This window comes from Bos mutus, chromosome 29 (assembly GCF_027580195.1).
Source record: "Bos mutus isolate GX-2022 chromosome 29, NWIPB_WYAK_1.1, whole genome shotgun sequence".
NCBI lineage: Eukaryota > Metazoa > Chordata > Mammalia > Artiodactyla > Bovidae > Bos > Bos mutus.
The window spans coordinates 36646567-36666740 of NC_091645.1; the positions used below are offsets into that span (position 1 = coordinate 36646567).

The 20174-nt window shown below is 50.4% G+C and overlaps 1 protein-coding gene across 1 annotated transcript; it reads right to left on the bottom strand.

Annotated features, from left to right (window-relative positions):
• Window position 1: 1 nt before the first annotated feature.
• SLC15A3 (solute carrier family 15 member 3) lies at window positions 2-17597 on the bottom strand. Its single transcript, XM_005902953.2, has 9 exons — window positions 17571-17597; window positions 14346-14912; window positions 10640-10929; window positions 6700-6847; window positions 4924-5034; window positions 3944-4112; window positions 1676-1834; window positions 695-850; window positions 2-218 (listed from the first exon to the last, which is right to left on the bottom strand). Exons 1-9 carry the CDS (start codon window positions 17595-17597, stop codon window positions 64-66), a joined length of 1782 nt encoding a protein of 593 aa, XP_005903015.2. The 3' UTR covers window positions 2-63.
• Window positions 17598-20174: the final 2577 nt, after the last annotated feature.

Genomic DNA, 20174 nt, shown 5'->3' on the forward strand with positions numbered 1-20174 from the left:
GCCGGGGACTGCCGCTGTCTGTGTTGGGGGAAGAGAGGCGAGGGTGGGGCATGGGGGCCCTGTTCAGCCACTGTCCCTCCTGGGACAGCTTTGGGGGGCTGGGCCCTTGGCTGCCCTCTCATAGCGATCAGCGATGATGATGAACAGCAGGGCTGCTGCAGCCTGAATGCCGGCCAGCAGGAAGAAGTAGAGGTCCATTCGGCATTTGTTGATGTTCCCTGGAGAAAGGAGGGGTTGGCGTTTGGGTCAGGGTGGGGCTCTCCTGGGGCTGGCAGCTGAAGTCACAGTGGGCAATGGGTGGGATCTGAACACACTGGGCAGATGATCCTCTAGCACTGGGCTGCCCTGGGTGTTTCCTGTGGCGTCTACAATGTCCTGTTAGCTGGCTCTTCTTTCAGGGGCTTAAAACAGACCAAGAAAGGTGACCCTTAACTAGACTGGCAGGGTTCCAGAAGCAGGAAGCCGCCTTGGAGGTCTGCTGAGTTCAGACTCCTTTTGGATAGTTAGGGTCATGGAGGCCCATGGAGGGGAGGCCATGCTGTGGGCGGTGGGCTAGGTTTGGGCTCCAACCTCGTTCTCCTGAGTCTAACGTGCCATTTCCTTCTGCCTGGGGTCAAAGCACTTCGCAGTTGACACCCCCTTTCTAAGCCTCCTTCCAACCGTGTCCCATTCCCGGGGAGCCCCCCAGACTCACCAGTATCCTCCGGGCAGTACAGCCAGCCCCCTGGCAGTGACAGTAGTGCCACCAGGCTGGAGCCCAGTAGCGAGCCCACTCCGGACAGGCAGAAGAAGATGCCCATCAAGGCGCCCTGCATGGAGCGTGGGGCCTCTGAGTATGCAAACTCCAGGCCTGCAGAGAGGGAGGAAGGGTTACCCAAGGGGCTGGGGGAGGAGCAGAGAACAGGCTCAGGCCCCAGCCTCCTGGGCCACAGCCCCCACCCCACCCCCACCGAGCCTCCCTCCTGGCCTCCCCCGGATGGCCCCTTGCCTCTGCCCGGCTCATCTTCCCTGTCTGGACATGTCCTCCTGGCTGCTCCCACACTGCTGTCTCCCCTCTGCCCCTTCCTCCTGGGTCTCCCACTTCAGTGATGGCACCGCTGAGCCAGCCCGGCCTTCACCCTCTCTCTCCCCCACCCTCTCTGCCCAGCTTTCACATCATCACCACATCATTTTGATTCAACCTCAGAAGTCTCTTCCCAAAGTCTGTCTCCGCCCCTGTTTCCTCTGCCCTGGGCCACATGAACAAAGGGAGGGCAGAGAGGACCCCCGTCTGCCCAGGGGCCTTGGAGACGGACTCGTGGAGAACACGGCAGTTAGACAGGGAGGGGAAGTCTTAGACTGAAGGGGAAATGGGAGTTCACATCCAATCTGTGAAATAGGGAGGTAGAGGGGACAGCAAGTGCAAAGACACAGAGGGTGGGGAACATGGCACCAGGGGGACTGCAGGGAAGTTGGGTATGGGAATGTCTTATTCACCTCTAATCCCCACTGGGATTAGTGCTGACAAGTCCCCACTGGGTGACCGCAGCCCTGCTCAGAAGGTCCTGCCTGCCTCCACGAAGACAAGCTCCAGAGGCTGAGCCCGTGCAACCTCTTACTTCAAGGCACCACCAGGCAGAGCCCATCACCTGTGCAAGAGCAGGGCGGGGGTGGGGAGGGGTGGGGTCCAGGGTACCTGCGATGCTGGCAAAAATCTCACTGATCCCGATGAGCAGGTACTGAGGGGTCTGCCACCAGATGGACAGTGGTGCTGCGTAGTATGTGTCCTGCCCAATCTGCTGGGACACAGTCTGGTTGTGATTGATGTATTCTAAACGCTTCATCTCCAGGACTCCTGGTGGCAGAGAGAAGGAATACAGTCAGATCCACTGTAGGCAGCTTGTGCTAAGTCTCTTCAGTCATGTCCAACTCTTTGCGACCCCATGGACTGCAGCCCACCAGGTTCCTCTGTCTGTGGGATTCTCCAGGCGAGAATACTGGAGTGGGTTGCCATGCCCTTCCTCAGGGAATCTTCCCAACCCAGGGATGGAACCCATGTCTCTTATGTCTCCTGCATTGGCAGGCAGGTTCTTTACCATTAGCACCACCTGAGAAGCCTTTAGGCAGCTTTGCCCATGACAGAGCTTGGCAGGTAGCGGGTATTCCCTAAGTAGCTAGTGATTGACCAGGCATCAGGTAAGGAAATTAATACTGGCCCTCCAACTATTCCCTTTTTGCCTTAGCTGCTAGGAAGCTCAGAACTCGATTTTGCACTCAATAACAGTAACAGCTCTTATTAATTGAGAGCCTGTTATGGGTGAGACACCTAGTATGCATTCTTGTAAATGAGAAAGAGAACTTTAAGCAATCAGCCCCAAGTCACAAAGCTGATAAGTAGTTGAGGCTGTGCTTGTGCCTCAGTGTGTCTGGTTTCAAAGCTGGCCCATTTCCCATGATATCACCTGACTCCTCTGCTGCAGCATCAAGTATTACAGCAGCATTTCTAACCTGGCTTTCAAGTTTATTTTCTCTCCCTTCATTGCTTAGGAGACAGCTGTGCTCTCATGGAATGAAAACCATTTATGTAATTAAGTGACTTGGGTTCCAGTCATGGCCCTGCCACTGGTTAGCTGTGTGACCTTGGGCCAATCACTTAACCTCTCTGAGACCCAGTACTTTCATGCAGGAGGCTCAGTGGCAATAAATCCACCTGCAATGCAGGAAACTGGTTAGATCCCTGGGTTGGGAAGATCCCCTGGAGAAGGTATTGGCTACCCACTCCAGTATTCTTGTCTAGAGAATCCCATAGACAGAGGAGCCTGGTGGGCTACAGTCCATGGGGTTGCAGAGTTGGATATGACTGAGCGACTGAGCACGCACACAGGAATAAAAATCCCAGGATTCTTGTGAGGGTGATATAGGACAAAATTTACCAAAGTACCTAGTTGAAAAACAATCTAGTTTGGTTTTCATCCTTTCATCCTCCAGTAAACAAACACAATACTGTTTACTGAGCTTTAATTCCTCTGGCTCCTACTTATGATCCAGGCATGGTGCTGAGTGATTTACTGACTTCATCTTGTTTAATCCTCACAACACTCCTGTTAGACCACATTCCATGAGGGCAGAGCCCAGGCCCTGCATAGTGTCTGAATGAATTACTCTCTCCTTTTTAAAGATGAAGTTCAGAGACACTAAGAAACTTCAGGATCATTATGTCACAAAGTGAAAGGGTTGAGGTCAGTACAGTAGCAAGCAAAGCTTCTTTTATCAGAGCCCTTTCTTGTAAGCAGCTTTGCAGCTTCAAATCCTTTTGAAATGGAAGAAAGAAGAGAATAAATAGTAAATACTTTTTGAAAAAAGTCCCCCAACCACTGAACAGCTGTGTGTCTTTGGAAAACACATTCTACACACTTATTGAGTACCTATGTTCATTATTCATGTTGTTGTTCAGTCGCTCAACAAAGTATGTCCGAGTCTTTGCGACCCCATGGACTGTAACCTGCCAGGCTCCTCTGTCCATGGGATTCTCTGGGCAAGAATACTGGAGTGGGTTGCCATGCCCTTCTCCAGGGGATCTTCCTGACCCAGGGATCAAACGTGGGTCTCCCACATTGCAGGCAGATTCTTTACCATCTGAGCCACCAGAGAACCCCTCATTATTCATAGCAGTGAATAAAAAAAGAAAAAAAAATTCCCTGCCTTCAGGGGGCTTACATCCCACTGGGGAAAATCTTTTTTCCTCTCTTGACCTGAGCTTCCTCATCTGTCAAAAATGAGAGGAGGCTGGACTCAAGGAGGAGGGTCTCTTTCAGTTCACATCTTCCAGAAACCAAGACTGGCACCCACAGGTGGAGGGTGTACTTGGCCCAGACCCACAGCTCCAGCATCAGCCTCTGGGGGAACCAGCCTCCCTCCAGCCCCAGACAAAGGCCATCCCACTCCCCCAGGCCCTACACTGCACCTGCCACAATGACCGAAGTGAAACCAAAGAACATCCCCAGGGCCATCTTCTGCAGAGCCGAGGGAAGCAGCTTGCAGCGCAGCAGTAAAGGGTCAAGCAGGTGGTCCTTTACAGGCACCAGGATCAGCAACACCATGACATTGGCCAGGAGCAGCCAGGCTTCTGGGATCTGCAAGAAGAAACCAAGAGGGGCAGGTGAGCAGAGCAGAAGGAGCTCGGACTGGGGTCAGCAGACCTGGACTCCATCCAGACTGTCCCTGCGTGACCCGGAGTCAGTTTGTTCCCCTCCCCTGAATGCACACTCCTCGGCTGTGCAACTAGGGGACGGATTAGATCAGGGATGGCAAACAGCTTCCTTCTATCAATTGGCTGTGGCTGCTTGGAACATTCATGGGCTCAGCATGAAAGAATGTCAAAATTGATTAGTGATGTCTGCCATGGGCAAGGCATGAGGTTTAGAAGCAAATATTTAGTTAGCCAAAAAGTCCATTGGAGTTCTTCCATAAGGTGTTAACAGAAAAACTTGAACAAACTTTTTACGCACCTAATATGTCATTTATCTGCCATATAGCTCTTATTATTATGAAGAGTCTTTGATTTTAAGAGTCTCTGAGATGGCAAGGAACTGGTTTGGAAAGTTCTGGTGCAAGGCAGAGATCTGAGTATCTGGGGGTTCCAGAGAGGGAGCAAGTGAGGAAGAGATGAGGATGCCCCGAGTGTGTCTGATCTGAGGGTCTGGTGCAAACTGGGCAGTGAGGGCCACTTCAGAGCAGCAGTGGAGTGAAGCCGGCCTGAAGTCTTGTACAAGCTACAGCTGAGCTTTGGGGCAGGATGCCTGGACCTCCAGGTGAATTTTCTATATTCCAAGGATGCTCTGCCACTGGGGGACGGGAGCGTGGAGGCCGCTTCAGTCTTCCTTTTCTCAGAGGAATCCCCCAGCCTGGCTCGAGATTGGGGCTGAACGCACATGTGTCTCTCACCTTGTAGACACTGCCCTGGGCTCTCAGAGCCTCGGATCTGTTGGTAGGGCAGTTGGGGAAGATGTTCGGGATTTGGAGGTGAAGACCTTGCAGGACGTAAGTGGACTGCATCTGTCAAGAGAGCTAGAGGTGAGGCTGGAACAGAGCTGGCCACCTCACCTCCACCCCAGGACGCTCCTAGCTCCAAGTCAGGCACTCCTCTGCCGCAGTACAGGGTGGCCAGGCAGCTGTCCCCTTTCCTAGTCTCAGGGAGAAGAGACCATACCACCCTCCTCGCTCCTGGGGAGCTTCCGTCACTCTGTTCCCAGGCCTGAGGGCTACGTGCCTAGCTTTGCTCCAGAGCCGGGGTCCCAGCTGGTCTGGCTCATGTTCATGTCTCCAGGGCCAGCATAGAGTACTCGTGGATAAATGTTTGTTGACATGGGTAAGATAATGACATGGCTGGCCCCATGGGGAGCTCTTATCTGACACTGAAGCCAAGCTGAGTCACACGCGTTGACACAACTGGGGATGCATAGCCACTGATCCACCAGAGTGTCCCTGGACACAGCGGCAGGAGCAGACTCCAGGGGGCCCTGCCATCCCAGGTGTTACCCTGTTAGTTGCTCTGTGAAGGAGGGGGATCTGATAGAATCCCACAGAAGGGCCGGGGGCAGCAGAGGGCCCTTGGGTTGACCAAGGCAGCAGCTATTTGCTGACTGGTTATGGAAGGATGTCAGTGTTCTAACAACTGGTGTGACTGGGGATCACCATGGACACACACGTCCCATCACAGACAGTTTCTGCCTCTGTGCTGTCCCCAAGTAGCAGGCTGACCCCGAACGACCCCCATCTTCTGCATCTCGAAACAAGACTCCTAGAAAGCAGATGTGGGGCCTGGGGCTTAGAGATTGGAGTTCGTTGCCCACCCTCCACATACCCACACACTTTGCGGGGCGGGAGAAAGCAGTGGTTCTCAAACCTCGCTGAGAATTAGCATCATCTGAGAAGTTTATTACACTAGAGACTCCCCTAGCAATTCTCTTTCACAAATCTGGGGGTGAGACCTGGGAATCTGTATATTTTTTAAAAACTCTGCAGTGGATTCTGAGGCAGAGCCAGGGCTGGGAACTTCTGTTGCAAAGCACTTGAGGTGCTGAGCTTGTCTCAGACTTGCTGTAGGGTCTCAGGTAACTGACCCACCTTCTCTGGGCTTTCATTGCCAAGTTGGAGAATCAGAATGCTTCAGAGCTGTCTGACCTCTAGTCTAACATGAGAAACTGAGGCTGGGAGGGATGGGGTGATTTATTCAGTCACTGGGCCTCAGACCCGTCTCCAGAGCTCCTTGTGCACTCAGGGAATGTAATTATTGGGACAGCTTTGCATCAGGGCCCACCTGGCTGCTACAGGCAGCAGTTCACTTTTTGAGGCCCTCTCCCTGCAGTTCACTTTGTAAGCCCTTTCCCCATTCCACAGGGGAGATGGGGGGAGGGGCTGGTAGCTCAGATGGTAAAGAATCCTCCTGCAATGCAGGAGACGGGGGTTCGATCCCTGGGTTGGGAAGATCCCCTGAAGAAGGAAATGGCAACCCACTCCAGTATTCTTGTCTGGAAAATTCCACGGACAGAGAAGCCTGGTAGGTTACACAGCCCACAGAGTTGTAAGAGTTGGACATGACTTAGCGACTGAACCACACCACCCTCATTTCATGTGTCCAGAGCATCTATGGTGAGAGATGAGACTACTAAAGGGCTTAGGGAGCCATTTCCTCTAGAGTGAAAGGGCAGGGGTGCTGACCTGGAAGTATACCATCCAATATGGCACCAAAGTCACCATGACGGGCAAGATCTTCACCAGCACCTGGAAGTTGGCGATGTCCTCTTGCGGGGAAGGGCCAGGCTGGGGAAACCTCTGGTCAGGCAGCAGCTGGGCATTGGGAGGGTCTCTAAGGGGCCAAAGAGGCAGCAGATTAAATGGCAGCTACTGTCACCACCACCATGGCTACCTTCCCACCTCCACCATCATCCCCTACTTTAATCCCATTCCCCTATCACCAGTTATCACAACCATCATCTCGGAAATCACTGCCCTCCTCTCCTCCACTCCACCATCAGCATCACTTTCACCAACATTATCAACATTTGCACCCCTATCAGCATCCCAGGGACGGGGGAGCCTGGTGGGCTGCTGTCTCTGGGGTCACACAGAGTCGGATACGACTGAAGCGACTTAGCAGCAGCAGCAGCACCATCATTAGTACGGTGACCACAGTCACCAAAGCAATCTTCTCCACGGAATTCCCATTCCTATCACCATTATTTTTTTTTTTTGGTGTTGGCATTGCCACTGTCAATATGATCACTATCAACCCTGAAGCAGAGGTGGTGATCAAGGCTCATTCCATCCTAGAGTGTCAGCCTCTTGGGTCCTGGGGGAAGTAAGACCAGAGGCTGTGGCAGGCAGAGTCTTGGGGGATTTTTCCACTCATAGCGTTGATTTGCCTGGGAATCAGGGAAGCCCCCGTTCATGCCTGACTCAGGGAAAGAGGCATTACAATTTGAGACAATCCAGTTCCCCAGGTGTGGTCTCCAAGCCCATCCTCCTTAACAGGCAACATGAGAGCCCTCTCTCTACAGACCAAGGAATGGAGAGGTAGGGGTGGAGGGGACATTATTAGGAAGCAGGAAAGATCAACTTTTACCCTTTGCCCTTTGTCTTGAGAAGTTTCTAATCCCTTTTTACCTAAGAGCCTTGGCTCATCCTTTGAGATGCCCAAAGGGACCATACCAGTGCGGTGTGATGGCCATCGTAAGCTTCTCCCCTCCCAGTTTGTGATGCCGCTTCTTGGCTGAGAGATGGAGTTTATCTGCCCTGCCCTTGAATCTGAGCAAGCCTGTGACTGTGCTAACCAACAGACTGAGGAAGAAGTGATGCTCTGGGATGCTGAAACTCCAAAAGGCCTTCAAGGGACACGGAGCTTCCGCTTCCTGCCCTTTGGGACATTTTCTCTTGGCATGCTTCCTTTCTTTCTGAGCCCAAACACCTTGCTGCCCGGGGGTGAGGCCACACAAAGGGGAACCAAGGTGAGCTTGCTGACTGTCAACATCAACGTCAACTGCCAACCAGGAATGTGAGCTATCTTGGATGTTCTAACCCTTACAAGTCCCCATGTGACTGCAGCCCCCATGACAACACAAGAAGCAGAACTACCCAGGTGAGCCCAGTGAACCACAGGATTTTGAGAGGCAAAAAAGGTGGTTGCTTAAGACACTAAGTTCTGGGGTGGTTCGTTAGGCAGCAATGGATCATTCAAACAAAACCTTATAGCAATGTACCAGGTTGGGAGAGCAGCATGCTGTATACCTTTTCTGTCTAGATTCCATGGATAGGAGCTATAACTGGGTCCACGGTCTAGAGACAGGTTTGCTTAGCATAAGTAGTCAATAAACTCAGGGAAGAGAGGGGCAAAAGGCAGCCATTGTGCATATGCGAGGTTATTCAGAACTTTCCTCCCTTCTTGTTGCTTACTCAGTCGTGTCTGACTCTTCGCAACCCCATGGACTGCAGCATCCCAGGTTTCCCTGTCTTTCACCATCTCCCGGAGTTTGCTGACTCATGTCCATTGTGTAGCTGGTGATGCCATCCAACCATTTTGTCCTCTGTCATCCCCTTCTCCTCCTGCCTTCAGCATCTGTCCTTCCAATGAACGTTCAGGGTTGATTTCCTTTAGGATTGACTGGTTTGATCTTCTTGCAGTCCAAGGGACTCTCAAGAGTCTTCTCCACCACCACAGTTCAAAAGCATCAATTCTTCAGTGCTCATCCTTCTTTGTGGTCCAACTCTCACATCTGTATATGACTACTGGATAAACCATAGCTTTGACTATACGGATCTTTGTTGGCAAAGTACTGTCTCTGCTTTTTACTATGCTGTCTGGGTTTGTCATAGCTTTTCTTCCAAGGAGCAAGCATCTTTTAATTTCATGACTGCAGTCACCATCTGTAGTGATTTTGGAGCCCAAGAAAATAAAATCTGTCACTGTTTCCATTATTTTCCCATCTATTTGACCTGAAGTGATGGGACTGGATGCCATGATCTTAGTTTTTTAAATGTTGAGTTTTAAGCCGGCTTTTTCACTCTCCTCTTTCACCTTCATCAAGAGGCTCTTTAGTTCCTCTTTGCTTTCTGCCATAAGCGTGGTGTCATCTGCATATCTGAAGCTATTGATATTTCTCCCAGCAGTCTTGATTCCAGCTTGTGCTTCATCCAATCTGGTATTTCTCATGATGTACTCTACATATAAGTTAAATAAGGAGGGTGACAATATACAGCCTCGATATTCTTTCCCAATTTTGAACCAGTCTATTGTTCCATGTCTGGTTGCTTCTTGGCCTGCATACAGGTTTCACAGGAGGCAGGTAGGGTGGTCTGGTATTCCCATCTCTAAGAATTTTCCAGTTTGTTGTGATCCACACAAAGGCTTTAGTGTAGTCAATGAAGCAGAAGTAGATGTTTTTCTGGAATTCTCTTGTTTTTTCTATGATTCAACAGATGTTGGCAATTTGATCTCTGGTTCTTCTGCCTCTTCTAAATCCAGCTTGAACATCTGAAAGTTCACAGTTCATGTACTGTTGAAGCCTGGCTTGGAGAATTTTGAACATTACTTTGCTAGCATGTGAAATGAATGCAATTGTGCAATAGTTTGAACATTCTTTGGCATTGCCCTTCTTTGGGACTCGAATGAAAACTGACCTTTTCCAGTCCTGTGGCCACTGCTGAATTTTCCAAATTTGCTGGCATATTGAGTGCAGCACTTTAACTGCATCATATTTTAGGATTTGAAATAGCTCAACTGGAATTCCATCACCTCCACTAGCTTTGTTCATACTGATGCTTCCTAAGGCCCACTTGACTTTGCACTCCAAGATGTCTGGCTCTGGGTGAGTGATCACACCATCATAGTTATTTGAGTCATTAAGATCTTTTTTTGTATAGTTCTTCAGTGTATTCTTGCTACCTCTTCTTAATATCTTCTGCTTCTGTTAGGTCCATACTATTGCTGTCCTTTATTGTGACCATCTTTGCATGAAATATTCCCTTGGTATCTCTAATTTTCTTGAAGAGATCTCTAGTTTTTCCCATTCTATTGTTTTCCTCTATTTCTTTGCTTTGTTCACTTAGGAAGGCTTTCTTAACTCTCCTTGCTATTCTTTGGAGCTCTGCATTCAGATGGGTATATCTTTCCTTTTCTCCTTTGCCTTCTGCTTCTCTTCTTTTCTCAGCTATTTGCAAGACCTCCTCAGATAACCATTTTGCCTTGTTGCATTTCTTTTTCTTGGGGATGGTTTTCTTCCCTTGGGAAAAGAAACTGGTTTGGCTGACTTCTTAGTCTTTCTTACACTTAATATCAATGTGGTATAGAATTCTGTCCCAAGTGCCTTCACTGTACTATCATCTCCACAGCCACCACCTCTGCTGCCATGGTCAGCATTTATTGCCAGAAGTTATTGTCACTGATAACCCATCATCCCTATATCCATCACTTCCATCACTGTCAAGACTGTTAACATCCTCATACCTTCTACAGTTAGTCCCCTGTCAATTTTACCACCCCCCATCTCCATCACCCTCCTCAGGCATAGAGGTGCCCATCATCATGAAGGGCTACTACTGGAGCTGATCCAGAGTATCTTTAAACTGGACCACCCGGCCCCTCCCCCCAGAGCCCCCTCCTCACCTGGCAGAGTGTCGGTGCCACAGTCGGGGACAGCAGTTTTGGAGAGCAAGTTTGAGCATGGAGGACACTTGGCTGCCTGTGGGTGGTTTGATGATGAAGCTGGGGGTGGCAAAGAGGAAGATGAAGAAGGCCAGGCCCACACAACCCACGACGATGCTGTAGCCCAGCAGGAAGCTGATGTTCTGTTGGATAAAGGCCACCACCAGCAATGACAGCATGGCACCCACATTGATGCTCCAGTAAAACCAGTTGAAGAAGCGGCAGCTGGCATGGCGGCCAAGATCCATCACCTGTAAAGCAGGGGTAAGAGTGAGGGCCAAGGAGGTGTGGTGGCACCCTGCCATGACATACTCTCTGTGACTGCATGACCCTCCTACAGAGACACTTCTTCCATCAGTGGGTGGGCATTCTGGCACTTTCCTAATCCCTGATCACTAAGTAGATGCTCAATAATATTTGTCGAATGAATGAATAAACCCTTCCCTCGGGAGTCACTCGTTAATGATAAGGACATTTTGGCGCAGCTGTTTCTTCATGCCCTTGACACACATTGCTTTTTTATTGTCACTAAGTGGTGCACACAACAGATGTCTCTGATGCCACTTTGTTCATTTCTAGCTGATTTATCCTTTTGTGTTTGAGCAGACCATAGTGTGCATAACCTTCATAGTCAGAAAAAAGCCAGTCAAGATCTCGGGTCTGCTCCACATTATTAAATATGATTCATGTGTATTACTGGAAGAACCAAAGTCCAATGGAGAATTTCCTCTGCAGTTTGGAGATGCAAATAGAGTTTTCTATTGTGCCCCCACCCCCACTTGCCTCCCAGTCAAACAAAGTTGGCATAATCAGGGAAAGCAGAAGTGATCCTAGATGCAGCCCCAAGAGCAGACTTTGGCCTGATTTAAAAAAAAAAAAAAAAATTCAGGCCCCCCAGCAAGGGCAGAAGGGCTGAAAAATCTTTACCCAGGGTTTGGATCAATCTGCGACAGCCAAGCCCCAGGCCCACTTCCGGTCTGCTGGCTCGGATCAACTGTACTGGCAGCTGTCCTGCTCCTAGATCCTGGTCCACAGATTCTGACTCAGCAGGTCTGGGGCAGGGCCCAGACATCTGAAATCTGAAAAAGCAGTGAGCTCTGGAAGTCACCTCTCTAAATAAGCAATTCTGTACCCCATCACCCCTTCAACAACTCCCCAAATCTCAGAACCTATCATTCTTCTTCTACCCAGAGATACATATATCCATTAGCTAAGCAGATTTTATCAAGCTTTAACTTCTGTGATTGCACTAGGAAAAAGATAACTAGGTATTTTGTTCCTTTTTCAAATGTAAGATTACAGTTCACACAGATGCATTTAAAACTGCATCCCTTTGGAGATTTTGAGGGATCCTCTTGGCAATAAAGAGGGAAAGGCCTGTCCACTCACTGAAAATCCTTGCTGTAGACTTTTAAGCAGAAAATCGAATAAGTCCCATAACGAGCAGTCACTCCATTTATTAACTGGATGTAAATGAATATGACAATTGCAACTCTAAGGGGAAGAGCAGACAGCCCATTCAGGATATAAATGAGTTCTCCCAAAATGAGCAGCCACTTTGTTGAGAATGATGGATGGCCCGTTCTGAAACCAGCAAGTGTGTTAAAACACTTGGCTCCTATGTATGGCTGTTCTGCCAGATGATGCCAACCCTTCCCACCCTCAAGCCCATCTGACTGCCCCCCCTGAATTCTGCAACAGCCTCCTCACTGCTCTGGTGTGCCCACTCTTGTGACCCCCATCAACTGTCTACCTGTGGCCAGAGCCATTTTAAAGAACTCAAATCTAATCATGTCCATCCCTGCCTCAAATCATTTTAGTGTTTCTGAACTGCCCTAGGGGTCAGGCCAGACCCCTAGGCAGTCTTTCAGCCTGGCCCGGCCCCACCCAAAGTCCATGCTGCCCAGTGGCCGAGCCTCTGAGAGGTCAGTTCTGCCACCAAGAGGTGGGAGAGACAGGAGGCAGTAGATGGCTGAGGCCCTCTGGAGGTCAATGAGGTCAAGGCACACATTAAGGGCACCTGGGGATGGGGTGGGATGTCAGTGAAGAGGAGAGTTAAGGGAAGATGAGAGATTCCCAGTGGCAAATTTTGGGAGTCTCCTGGTCTGAAGGAAGGTCAGTGGGGGCTGAGAAATGGAGAGGGCTGTCCTGGGGGCACTGAATCCCCCATCACCAAAGGAATCCAAACAGGCTGGGTGAGTCACTCCTTGGCAAGGACACTGGAGACTATGTTGGATGCTGGACTGTGGATGACAGCTGGATGCAATGATGCTTTCTAAAATGTCCCCTTTCTGAATGTAACACATGTAATTAAAGAGCATTTTAAAACAGACAGTTAGGTAAAAAAAGTATAACTAACTAGTCCAGCATCCTGTTCCCACTACTGTTACAATTTTTCCCAGTTTCTTCCTTTTGTAGACACCTGGTCTTTTCACATGGCTGTGATCATATTCTGTATGCAGTTCTGCATTGCTTTTGCTCATTAACATTGTAAGTGATTTTTTTCAAATCATGTTACATATTTTAAAAAATTACTGTCTAACATCCCACTGAGTAGAGCTATCAAAATACAGCTGTGCTATTAGGTATTTTTCTAGCAGTCATGTACAGATGTGAGAGTTGGACCATAAAGGAGGCAGAGGCCCCAAGAATTGATGCTTTTGAACTGTGGCGCTGGAGAAGATTCTTGAGAGTCCCTTGGACTGCAAGGAGATCAAACCAGTCAATCCTAAAGGAAATCAATCCTGAATATTCATTGGAAGGACTCATGATGAAGCTGAAGCTCTAATACTTTGGCAACTTGACGCAAAGAACTGACTCATTGTAAAAGATACTAATACTGGGAAAGATTGAGGGCAGGAGGAGAAGAGGGGAACAGAAGATGAGATGGTTGGATGGCTTCACTGATTCAATGGAGATGAATATGGGCAAACTCCGGGAGATAGTGAGGGACAGGGAAGCCTGGCGTGCTGCAGTTCATGGGGTTGCAAAGAGTCAGACACGATTTGACAAGTGAACAACAATAAATCAGGTGATTACTCATTCAGTTAGCAAATATCTATTGAATTTCTCCTATGTGCCATCTTCTGTCCAAAAGGGTAAAGAAACAGGCTCAGTAGTTAGGATATTGGCCCAAGTGCTGAGGGTTCATGAGCGGCAGAGCTAAGATGTGAACAAATAGGCCTGACTCCACCTCTGCCACAGCTGGCAGGAAAAGGCTTGCTCCTCTTGCAGCCCCCAGATGGCTATAACACACAAAGCTGGGGCTCCTGATGGGGCCTGAAGTCCGGGTAGCCGTATCCTCCTTTTGAGCTGCTCTCTATGAGACCTTGGAAAGGTTGATTAATGTCCTGTAACCTCAGTGTCCTCATCTGTAAAATGGGCATAATCCACCTACCTACCCTGTAAGTAGTTCAGAGGATGAAATGAATTAAAACACGGAAAGTGACACATCGTCAAAGGCCAACTAAGATTGTCGCTATTGTCGTTTTAGTTGTTGGAATAAGCAAACTCCGACCCCCCACCTCCCACCCCAGCTTCTTTCAAATAAGGAAACTGGACCCATGGAGGGGAAGTGGTTTGTCCAAGGTCACGCCGGCAGTCGTAGCCTCCTGACTCCCAGATCCCTCCCTCTTCCCGCCATACTCCCCGGCCCTCTGCCACTCACCTGGTCGGCCCCAAAAGAGGTGAGGTTGCTCCTGACGGAGCTGGCGGCCAGGGCGAGCAGCAGCAGCGCCGCGTAGAGGGTGGGCGCGCAGTAGGTGGCGCGCCAGGTGTACTGGCATCCGGGCGAGGGGCAGGCGGGCTCCAGGTGCGCGGAGGGCATCTCTCCGCAGAAGGAGCTGCGGCCGTCGGGGAAGGCGGTGGAGGCCAGCAGGCCAGAGGCGGCCAGGTAGAGCAGCAGGCTGAGCACGATGGCGCGGTAGCGGCCCAAGTACACGTCGGCCAGCCAGCCGCCCACGGGCGCCAGCAGGTAGGAGGCGCCCAGGAAGACAAGCGCGGCGCGGGACGCCTGGTCGCCCGCCCAGTTGAGTTCGGCGCTGTTCAGGTAAAGCACGAGGTTGCCCGCGACGCCGAAGAAGGCGGCGCGCTCCAGCATCTCCACCAGCAGCACCGCGGCCGCCGCGGCGCGCCACCACCGACGGGGCCTCCGCGGCCTGCGCGCCAGGAGCGGCTGGCGTTCCTCCGACTCCCAGGGCGCCCGGGGGCGCTCGGCCCGGGCATCCTGGGCCCCCTGCGGAGCGACTCGGACCCACCCCCTCCCCCGCCGAACCCCCGCCCCTCCCCCGTCCGAGTCCCTCGCCCCTCCCCTGCGGCCTCACTCCTCTCCTCCCTTCCCTCCTTTCTCACCCCCTTGGGGTCCCCCTTCCTCTCCCTTTCCTCTTCTTTGCTCCCGCGTCCCCTCTCCCGGTCTTTCTCGCCCCCACGGGGCCTGGGGGGCTACCCGGATCTACCTCTTTGCTCCCTAACTCTCACCTCTCCCCTCCTGCCGCCCCTAACTCTTCCTCCTGCCTCCAGTCATCCTCACTGCCGACCCTTTTTCTCGCCTCTGCTCTGCCCCTCCCCCTCCTTTCCTGTCTGTTTCCCCGGTTGGCTGCCTTTTCTTAACCGTTGTTCCTTTCCCTGACGACACCTGGCCTGCACTCCGGGGAGAGGGGTCCTCACGGGGCCTGCCTCTGCCTCCACCGCCCGCTGTCTCCTCCCCCGCCTCCCGTCCCAAGACTGTAAGCCTGTCCCCTCCTCCCGGCCCTCCGGGCCCCTCTCCCTCCGAGCTCAGCCTCGGTCCGGCTCTCCGCTTCTTGAGAAAGTCGGGGAGCCCCTAGCTTCCCCTTTCGCTGCTTCTGTGGCCCGGGCTGCGTCACATGGTGCCCCGGGGCTGTTTAGGAGAAGCGAAAGCCTGGGTCACACGGACCCTGCCTGCCCAGCTTTCTAAAACCTCCCTTCCCCGCCCATCACCCTCTTTCCCAGTTCTGCCCACTTTTCTGGAAGCTGGAGGAATGTTTTCCCATCTTTCACTTTCATTTCTCCCTCGGATCCCACTTTCGCTGCATCCTCTTCCAGTCACTTCCAAAACTAGAGATACAGAACCAGAAAGGCAGCCTGTATGGGTTGGTCCTACTCTCCCACTTAGTGGATGCGGAGACTGAGGCCCCCATGGAAGGGCGAAGAAGGAAGGTCTGGGAATGACTGATTATGGTAGCTGAACTAGGGGTAAACCACTGACCGGTCTCTTGAGAGACACAGGAAGCTCTCAAATGCAATTCAGATTGTGCAAAAGCTATTGTGGAAAAGGAAGTGGGGGCACCTTCAAGAAGCTTGTTGCGCTGTAGAGGGCCCACAAGTGAGTTGAGATTGAGAGAGCCTGGCCTCAGACTAAATCAAAATCAGGCCTCAGCCCTCCCCTCCTCAGAGCCCTAAGAACCCTTGGATTAAAGGCCAGCCCTCACCCTGACCTAAAAGTCCCACGGCATCTAGCCGCTGCCCTGCTCCAACATCGCACAGCCCCACGTCCACTCACGTGCAGCCACACTGACCTTTCTGTTCTCAGGCGCTGAGCCCCTTCCTGCCTCAGAACCTTGGTCTCTGCTCTTACCTCTGCCACACTGCTTCTCCTCCAGCTCCTTGCGTGACTGGTCTCTTCTCTTTATTTAGGTTTCAGCTGGAGTATCTCCTCTTCAGGAAGACCTTCCCTGGTTACCTGTCTAAGAAGTTGTCTACTGGATTCTCACCATCCTTTCTCTGTCTCATTGTCCCACTTTAATGTCTTCAGGGCACAGAATACTCGTTCAATGACTGGTTGTCTCCTCCAGTGGAGTAGAAGGAACCTGTTCCACTGGGTCAAGGAACTTGTTGAACCTCTTTAAAAAGATTTTGTCTTTTAAGAGTAGTTTTAGGTTTATAAGAGTATCAAGAGGATGGTACAGAAATTTCTTACACACCACTACTCTCACACTCACACATGCATAGCATCCCCCATTATCAAGATCACTCACCAGAATAATACTTTTTTTTTTATTAAACCAAGGATGAACCTACATTGAAGTATTTTAGTCACCTGGAGTCTATAGTTTACTGTAGGGCTTATTCTTGGTGCTGTATGTTCTGTGGGTCTGAACAAATATATAATGACATGCATCCATCATTATAGCATCACACAGTATTTTCACTGTCCTACGATTCCTCTGTGTTCTGCCGATTCATCCCCACCCCACTCCTCAAGCCCTGGCAACCTCTGGTCCTTTTTATTGTCTGCATAGGTTTGCCTTTTCTGGTATGTCATATAGTTGGAATCATACAATATGTAATTTTTACAGATTGGCTTCTGTCACTCAGTAATATGGCATTCAAGGTGCCTCCATACTTTTTCAAGGCTTGATATTAATAACTCATTTCTTTTTAGTGCTAAATAATATTCCATTGTCTAATGGACCATGAAAGTGAAAGTGGAGTCGCTCAGTTGTGTCCAACTCTTTGCAACCCCATGGACTGTAGTCTACCACACTTCCATGGGATTTTCCAGGCAAGGGTACTGGAGTGGGTTGCCATTTCCTTCTCCAGAGTATCTTCCCGACCCAGGGATCAAACCCAGGTCTCCCGCATTGTAGGCAGACACTTAACCATCTGAGCCACCAGGGAAGGTACAATGGACCATAGTGAACTTATTCATTCGTGTACTGAAGGACATGTTGGTTGTTTCCAAGTTTTGGCAACTATGAATAAAGCTGCTATTAATATCCACGTGCAGGTTTTTGTGTGGATGTACATTTTCAGCTTCTTTGGGTTAAAATTCAAGGAGCTTGATTGCTGGATCATATATCCAGCTGTTCCAGCACTATTTATAGAAGACACTTGTCTAACTTTTCACTGTTTTAACCTAATGACTGCTCAGTACTTGGTACTGGGTTATATAGTCTTGCATGCTTGCGAGCCTGCTTGGTCACTCAGTCATATCTGACTCTTTATGATCCCATGGACTGTTGCTCGTCAGACTCCTGTGTCCATGGGATTCTCCAGGCAAGAATACTGAAGTGGGTAGCCATGCTCTCCTTCAGGGGATCTTCCCAATCCATGGGCCGAACCCAGGTCTCCTGCACTGCAAGCAGATTCTTTACCATTTGAGGCATCAGGGGAGCCTACTATAGTCTCAGGAAGGCTCAAAGCTAAAATAAATGGAGTCTTGCAAAAGCTGTAGATGCCACAAAAAACTGGTTGTTCAAATTTTCTATCAGGTAAGAAGCCAAGCTTGTGATGGATGAGAAAAGCCCATGCAGGGATAAGAGTAATGGAGGGTGATGGAGAGAAAGCAGAGCTCTCCACCCAGGATTCAGCCACTTTAGTCAGGGGCAAGTGCTGTGGATGGGTTGGGCAGAGACTGGAGTCTCCTAGTCCCTCCCAGATAGTTGGGCTCTTCTGCCTCTACCTGGAGGACACTCAGGATCACCAGGATGTGGTGACAACATGCATGTCACATTCAGACTCTGTCCTCTCTTGACAAGGTCACTAGGGTGGCAGGTGTGACAAATGCCATCTTGGAGGGCTAAGCCTTGCAGATGAGAGTGTTGACCTGCCACCTGTGACCTGCAGGAGGAGGTGGATGAAAGGAAATTTCCTAAAAACAGTGTGGTGGGACCTCCTTGGTGTTCCAGTGGTTAAGAATCCACCGTCCAACTCAGGGCACGTGGGTTCGATCCCTGATCAGGGAACTAAGATTCCACTTCCCATGGGGGCAACTAAGTGCCCACACTGTAGCTACTGAGCCTGCGCACCTCAACGAGAAGCCCGTGTGCTGCAACTAGAGAAAGCCTGCAAGCCACAATGAAGAGCCTGCAAGCCACAAGTGATACCCAGAGCAGCCAAAATAAAAACAAATAGAAACCAACAATGTGGCTAGCAGAGAAGAACCAAGAGAAGAAAGCAGCAAAAACACACACACACAAAATGCCGGTTTTCCCTTGCTATCCAGTCTCTGTCCCTGAAGCGTACAGGGGGCAGGAACTAGGATGGGGTGATAAGGGACCTAATTTGCTGGGTAGGGGTGATTTGTGTCCTGCAGACACTGGAAGTAGTGTTCTGAAGACAACCGTGACTACTTTCCCGGCGTGAGTCAACATTAATTACCTGTATAAAGGTCTGGAGAGCAGATTTTTAGTCTGAGGAGACTCAGAGCCCATGTCCATGTCCCATAAGCATATGTGGTTTGACCCAAATGGCATTTGGCCCCATGGTGCAAAGTTTTTGTTCTTGTTTTTATTTATTTTTTTTTTTAATTAAAAAAAAAAGTTTAAATTGAGTTGCATCCTTAAAAAATTCAGAAATGGTCACATGAAAATCAGGATTTCTGGGGACTTCCCTGGTGGTTCAATGGTTAAGAATTCACCTTCCAATGCAGGGGACGCAGGTTTGATTCCTGCATTGGAATTAAAATCCCACATGCTGCAGGGCAGCTAAGCCCTTGCTTTGCAGCAAAGAGCCTGTGAGCCCCAGCTGAGACCCCACACAGATTAATACATAAATTAACAGACTGATTTTTAAAAAAGAAAAGAAAACCAGGATTTTTGGCTGTTCTTGAAGTTAGGGAGAGTCTGGCAACTCTGGGCCCACAGGCTCAAATGGAGCCAAGTGGCAGTCCCCCACCCCATCTACAGAGCCCAAAACTGAATCACTGGAGTGGCTCAGCAGATGCCTCCATCGGGGACTGCTGATGGAGCCTTTCACCTACGCATGGAGCCACAGCTACTGGTGAAGGTGACAAAGGGGAGGATGGCCGTGTCTGCAAGCTAGGGATATTTAGAGGCAGTGGCTTCACCTAGGCAACCCACTTCAGTATTCTTGCCTGGGAAATCCCATGGACAGAGGAGCCTGGCAGGCTATAGACCATGGGGTTGCAAAGAGTTGAATATGACTGAGCATGCATGCTCAGGGAAACTTAGAACACACACAGGAATCAAAATACACCTGGATGAAAGTGGAGAAGGGGCAGAGCAGAGGAAAGGACAGCAAAGCCCAGGGCGATTCCTGGATGCTGTGCAGGTGTCCACCCACAACAGCTTCCTATGCAGGGGTGGCCAAGCCCAGCACACCCTGGGGTGTAGCAGCACCTCAGGAATGGCCTGTAACCTGCAGCTGACTTGTTCGTGCAGGACTCGCATTCCCCACTAAGTGGGTAGCAGCACATGGAAGGCCCTGGTTCTGTTGGGTTTTTTCAGGACAAGGTTGATAACTGCTGTTCCATTCCCATGACCACCAAGAGAGCCAGGGGCCTTTAAAGGAGTGGAACAGAGTGGATGCCTTCCCATGGCCATGAATGAAAGCACGACATTCCCAGGGCTGAAGGTCTGGCATGGATGCAGACTGGTCTGTGAATGGCCGTGGCCCCCAGGGGGCAGATGGAGTAGAGGATCCATCCTCCTGTTGTCTTCCTGTCCCCTGAGCACTCATGAGTGTGAACATCCATGGATTGAGGTTTGGGTTGGGAGGCAAAGCATCACAGATGATG